The following is a 6526-nucleotide window of genomic DNA, read 5'->3' on the forward strand; positions in this document are numbered from 1 at the left end:
AATTTATTAATTGAAATTTTGAATTACTCATGTTTTGGTCACTTTAAATTATTTTATTGTTATTTTAGCATGATATAGCATTTTTACTATTATTTAATATTAAAATAATTTAAAATATAGAATTAAACTTTGATGGTGGCCATCCATTGTTCGTCGTTGTTGGACGCCCCCGTCGACGATCATATATGGACACCGTTCAGTCCTAGATTCCATCGGCCGCTTCGCCTCGACCCCGTGAGTCCGAATTCGACTTCCATTTTATCGAAAAATGCTTTGAATCCGATCAAAAGTGAAGAAACTGAAACACCGACGACCGTAGATGGTAGTCGTTCGGTCCCAGATTTCACCGATCGCTTCGCCTAGACCCCTTGAGTCCGAATATAACCTCTATTTTGTTGGAACATACTTCAAAGTCCACGAATAGAAGATCGAAAGTGAGGAAACTAAAATGTTTCGATCGAGATTCATGGGTTTTGAGATATTTTTCGGTGAAATATCCACCAGATTCGGACTCAGCGTGTCAAAGCAAATCCCTCCATACAATTTGGGATCAAACGAGTATCGGTTCCAAAGGTTGATGGTGATTGACGGTGACAAGAAGGGTGATGATTATTTTAAATATTTTTAAATTTAATAATAAAAAAATGTTGTTTTATTATTTATTTTAAATTAATTTTATATTTAATAATATATAAAAATGTCATGTCATATAAGAATAATAATAATAATAATAAAATAATTTGTAGTAACCAATACAAGAGGTTGGATATTACTCAAAATCGATACGAGTCTTTGGACATGGAATAGCTAATGAAACCTTTGAACCATATCTGGCCCTCATCTAATTGACGGTCAATAATTTTGGCATAACTGACATTTTAGTCATTGAATTTATTCTTTTTTAATATCGGTACTTAATTGTTTTTGTCAACATTGATATCTAAACTCCTCTACTTTTCTTAGATTAGTATCTAAACATTTTTCATCAACATTGATATCTACTTTTATTATATGAACCAATGGATCGTAACAAGTCGTTACTACTAGCAATGACTTCTTCTTTCATTACTTCATCCTTTCTACATCCCTCTCCTTTGTTCTCAGTTGCTCATCAAATGCCACTCAGTTCATATCTTTAAGTTCGACCATTGACAAGGTTCAAAGAAGGGGTGGCCCGTTGATAAAGAATCGATTACAAACCAATAGGGTCTTCAGGAGGAATTTTTTCAAGTAGAAGAAGGAAGGGATTACTGTAAGATGGAGTGATTGCTTGCTGTAAGGGAATAGAAAGCTATGTAGTTCCTGCTGAGCAGGTGGAGTCGGCCTTCGCCGCCACCAGATGAATAATTATCAGGATCGATAACAGGTTTCGAAAGGGATTAGTTCATTTGCAGGAATGGTCTTGGAGATGGCTTATCTTCTCTCGGATGTTGTTTCTTACCTGTAGTTGGAGACGCAATATATGGGGTTCCGAGCTAAGAGGTTTCGAAAGGGATTAGTTCATTTGCAGGAATCGTTGTCGTTCCTTAAGGACCCGGGTTTGAACACCATAGATGCTAGATTTGTGAGTATTCAATGTCAAAAGGCCGAGAGTTATCTTTGAACAGATACTGTCTTGTACTTATATCAGATTAAAATCAAACCGAAAATAGCAAATAATATGACCATTTTACAAATAAAAAAAATATAACTTCCATGATCAATGTTTTTCTTTGACATTTATGCAATAGAAAAAAATGTGAAAATCAAACTATTTTCAGTTAACAATGACTTAAATCATTGTTTTTCCTTGAAGACACAAATCATCAACTAGTAGTATCACTAAGTTCCCTCCCCTTTGTATCATATGGGAAGAGTTGAATAACAATCACTGAAACAACAATAGCAGCCAAAAACAGACCAATAGCTGCTGTTTGATGGCACGCATTCACCAATCCCACCGCAACAAGAGGACATACCATCCCGCCGATTCTTCCGACCGCACTCGCGACTCCTGCGCCCGTTGTTCGAACCGAGGTCGGATATAGCTGCGAAAAAATGGGAATTTGTTATAGTGAAAGGAATAACTTATGTGTCCAAACGTGATGATTAAACCAGACGATAAAATGGGAGTTACCTCAGGGGCATATATAGAGGCAACGGTGAATGTTCCCATGGCGTTCATGCGAGCTCCGAATAATAAGCAAGTGGTTAAAAGTGCTGACTGATGGGTTAGTAGTGGAAGGAGGAAAAGAAAGGCCAAGATGAACAGACATGTCATGGACTTCTTCCGGCCGACTCGATCGACCAATGTTGCTGACAGAAAGAGTCCGGGCAGCTCTGCGGCATGAACCGAGATACATTAAGTTTCAACATGGAGCATGAAGAAGAATGTGAATAAGTTTGAAAATGCTTTTACAAAGTACATGAGAAAATGATTTTTAAATGAGATTTTTGGGAAATGATTGTTTGGCTTGGATGTATGGGATTATAATTAAAAAGTAGATAAGTGATATGTTTTTGACACCCATTTTGATAATATAAAAGAATTGATTATATAATCGAGGATAAATGAATAAATTTATTAATTAGTTCTTTTGAAAAAGTTAAAGGCATAATTATAACATTGCTTCTTATGTTTATACAAATAGTCATTTATTTTCTATTCTTTCTTTTGGAGTATTTATCTATGGTTTTAATTTTTGGTCAGATAAAATTCTATTAGATGAAAACGTTAGTTTAATCCATGTTACTGACTAGTATTTTTATATTTGTTTAATTGATAATGTGACACATATCATAACATTCAAAATAATGATATGACATCTACTAGATATGTACCACATCATTTAAAATGATGATGTGACATGTATCACCTTACTAAAGTGATAACATGCATGTGTCACGTTACTAAAGCACTTTTTACTTGGAAAAACTTTAATTTTAGTCTCGAGAGCACTTTTAGTCCCGAATCACTTTTAAAAATCATTGGAGAAGTGGATAAGAAGCAATACCTGCCACACTAGTGATGAATGCATTGGCAAAGAGGCTATAATCCTGGTGATCTCCACTGCTTTGAATGGTCGAGAAACATCCACTTTCTCTACTACTCAGCTTTGATGTAATCAATATGATACCATAATACGAAAACGAATCACCAAACAACAGCACCCACAGGAGCAGCGTTGTTCTAATCAATTTTGGTGAGAAAAGCATAAAAAAAGATGATAACCCTAGTTTTGATTGTGTGCTGCTTGTACTCAGTGAGGGGAGCAATGGGCTGCTTTCATCTGATGGAGCAGACTCTTCAACCTTACTAGAAGCAAGGCTACCAGCAGGAAGCTTTGCTCGGTTCACCGAAGCTATCTTCTCTAGGATTTCAAATGCATCGGCTGTCCTGCCTTTCATGCATAGGTATCTAGGAGACTCTGGTGCAACCCCATACAGAAAAAGAAGAACGAAAGAAGGCACTGCTGAAAATGCAAGCACCCATCTCCAGTTCAATCTGGGCATGACAATCTGCAATAGAAGCACATACATCATTCCATTTTTCTACTCGTTGCAAAAACGAGAATCTTTTTTAATCATCGATAACATATACTGCAAACGCAACTATTTAAATCCGAGACAAGAACTGCACCCCTTTTACCAATTAGGTTGTATAATGTGTTCATTCAGCAGCCCTAAGATATAGCCTTAAATGGCATTATTAAAAGCACATAAATCATTTCATATTTGTACTCATTGCAATTAGGGAGAGTCAGGATTGAACTACCAGGAGATAAGTTGTTTAACTTTAAAATAAGTACGGTTTTAAAAAGTGATTAAACCAAAAATCAAGAGATTAAGGGTTTAATTTCATTAGTTTTAAAATTTAAAGGTCTTAAAAAGTAATTGACCCAAACAAAGTTGAAGTAAAGGTTTAGTTTCATTAATTTTAAAACTGACAGTGTCCTAAGAAGCAATTATACGAAAATAATTATAGGAGGGGGTAAAGACTTAATTACAATGGTTTTTAGAACTACTAGTGGCTTAAAAGGTAATTAGACCATCAAAATTGGGGGTCATTACCTCTCCCACCTATAGCTCGAACATGTCCCTAATTGCAGCAATGTTGATTATAAGATAATAATGTTTAAAATCTGTTTGGATAAATTATGCATTTGTATCTAAACTATTAGTTTTTGTCTGATTTAGTATCTAAGCTTTTAAAATTTTCAAAATTATACCTAAAGTTTAGTTTTTGTTTCATTTTAGTACCTCATTCAAAATTTAACATCAAGTCTAAAGCGGACCAAAACTGATAGTTTAGGTACTTAACATGTTAAGTTTTTAAGGGCATGATACTAAAATGAAAACTAAACGTTAGGTATGATTTTGAAAAAAATTGAAACTTTAGGTACTAATGGACCAAAACTAATAGTTTAGGTACTAAATGTGTACTTTACCCAAGTTTTTAACCGCTCACATTTGTTGGAACCAAGATGTTTAAGGAGAACAACATTCGATCCTATCACTAAGTAACCAGGACCTCTAATGATAACAACGTTCATTTCTATCGCTCGATTCGCCTAACGGGTTCTTGCAGCAACCCTGGAAGATAGGCTTAAATGGGGTTATAGGAAATAACATACCCATGCGAGAGTAGCCTCAAAGATGGATCCAAATGTCCAGAAAGTTGAGAACACAACCATCCACATGCCTCTGCTAGAAGGTGGAACAAACTCCAGGAACCAGGACAAGAACACAGATGAGCCACCAAGGCCAAAACCAACGAACCCTCGAAGAATAACAAGTGATAAATAGTTTGGAGAGAATGCACTCAATAATCCAGCTGCACTAGTTACCATTGCTATAGCAAGAAAACCTTTCCTGATGGAACCAAAAGCAACAGTTAAACAAGGCTGGAACCCTCCTGCATGAAAAGGTGCAGAAAGGAAAAAGTAATAGGGCAAAAACCTCCTTCCGTAGTTATCGGATAAAATGCCCCACGAATAGGCTCCGACGAGCATTCCGGCGAAAACAATGGAACTCAACATGCTCTCGTGATTTGTGGAGAGTTGCCACTCTGATTTAACTGTCTGTCCTATGAATGAAAGGATCATGATCTCCATGGCTTCTGCAAACCAACCGAACCCGGCGTATGCAAGAACGAAGACCTGGAATCTGCCGAACCCCAGAGTTTCAAGGGCTTCATCCAACGTATACAAACCAGCATCTTCATGATCCATCTATAAAAAATCAAGAAATTTTGATTAGATATGGTATATTGTAGGCAGATATGCTCAAGTAGGGTGATGAAAAAAATGAAACTTTGTGTAAGATTTTGTAAGGGGTGGTACAAATTTTAGTAGGGTAGTTTTTACAACGCTTTGGGAATATGTTAGAATCATAGACATCTTCGGTGGAAGTCGCATGAAGGACTCAACATCTTTTCCTGGATTTTTTAGGGAACACGTATGAAAAGTCCCCAAATAAGCAAAGAAAATATATTATGCGTTCTATGCCTCTTCCGCTGAAGAAGTCGATATAATCCAAGCGTCTTCTCTAGCACTCTAACATTCATCCTATTTGAAAGAATAAAATTTACACCAACTTAAATAAAAAAAAATCATTTTTTAATGACTTATCCAAGCAAATTTGTCATTATTTTTATGTATAATGTGTGTATATTACACCAACAAAGTGAAGCACGGGCATCACCTTCAACTAGCAACAATAAAGAAAACACACAGAAATAAAATTTCCAACCTTTTTATTTCTTAAATCAAAATGAAAAGTTGCTGGTAAACATTTGAAGAAGAAGAAGGAGAAGAAGAGAATACCTTGTAAAAGACAAGAAACCCTAAAAAAATTGTATTGGTCTCTCCACATTTTATTGATGTGTGTGGTGTGTTTAAAAATGGGTTTTCCATAACCAATTTTACACGTGGTTTACCAATGTCTCAACTCCCCTAATACCATTCCGTTTTCAAATCCTCTCTTTTCTTCTGCGATTCCACCACAAATTTAGAAAATACAACCGAAATGGAAAATAATGATTCATACACAGAAAGACATTGTATATTTCAGCACCAAGACTAATGAAAAATTTTGTAACGAAATCAATGAGATTCAAATTAATTTCAACCCTAGTTTTAAATAAATCATTTTAAACCATGGATTATTTGAAGGGTTGAAACTAATTTGAATACCATGAATCTTATTATAAAAGATTTTTACATTTTATATGTAGTCCACTTCGTAACTAAACGATTATTTAACTCTAAATTCATTGAGTAGTCATAGTGGTTAAAGGATACGTTCTCTCTCTCTTTGAGGTCTTAAATTTGAGCAATCATCTCTTCAGCATATGTATGTTATCAATGGTTAAAAAAATTATAAACAAATATTATACTGTAATCATACAATTATTTAGCTCCAAAAGTATGACTCGTGTCACATTTTTATTAATAATTTATTTCTTAATAAATTCAGATTAAATGATTAAAATCATTGTACTTTTTTCATCATAATTTAAAAACGACCAATTGGAGTAGGAAAGTAA

The 6526-nt window shown here is 35.0% G+C and overlaps 1 protein-coding gene across 1 annotated transcript; it reads right to left on the reverse strand.

Moving 5' to 3' along the window:
• Positions 1–1805: 1805 nt before the first annotated feature.
• On the reverse strand, positions 1806–5238 carry LOC120145635 (organic cation/carnitine transporter 7-like). The gene is made up of 5 exons (XM_039159431.1): positions 4939–5238; positions 4614–4851; positions 2994–3498; positions 2117–2319; positions 1806–2027 (listed from the first exon to the last, which is right to left on the reverse strand). Exons 1-5 carry the CDS (start codon positions 5208–5210, stop codon positions 1806–1808), a joined length of 1440 nt encoding a protein of 479 aa, XP_039015362.1. The 5' UTR covers positions 5211–5238.
• Positions 5239–6526: the final 1288 nt, after the last annotated feature.

This window comes from Hibiscus syriacus, unplaced genomic scaffold (genome assembly GCF_006381635.1).
Source record: "Hibiscus syriacus cultivar Baekdansim isolate YM2019G1 unplaced genomic scaffold, ASM638163v2 tig00110893_pilon, whole genome shotgun sequence".
In the NCBI taxonomy this organism is placed as follows: Eukaryota; Viridiplantae; Streptophyta; class Magnoliopsida; order Malvales; family Malvaceae; genus Hibiscus; species Hibiscus syriacus.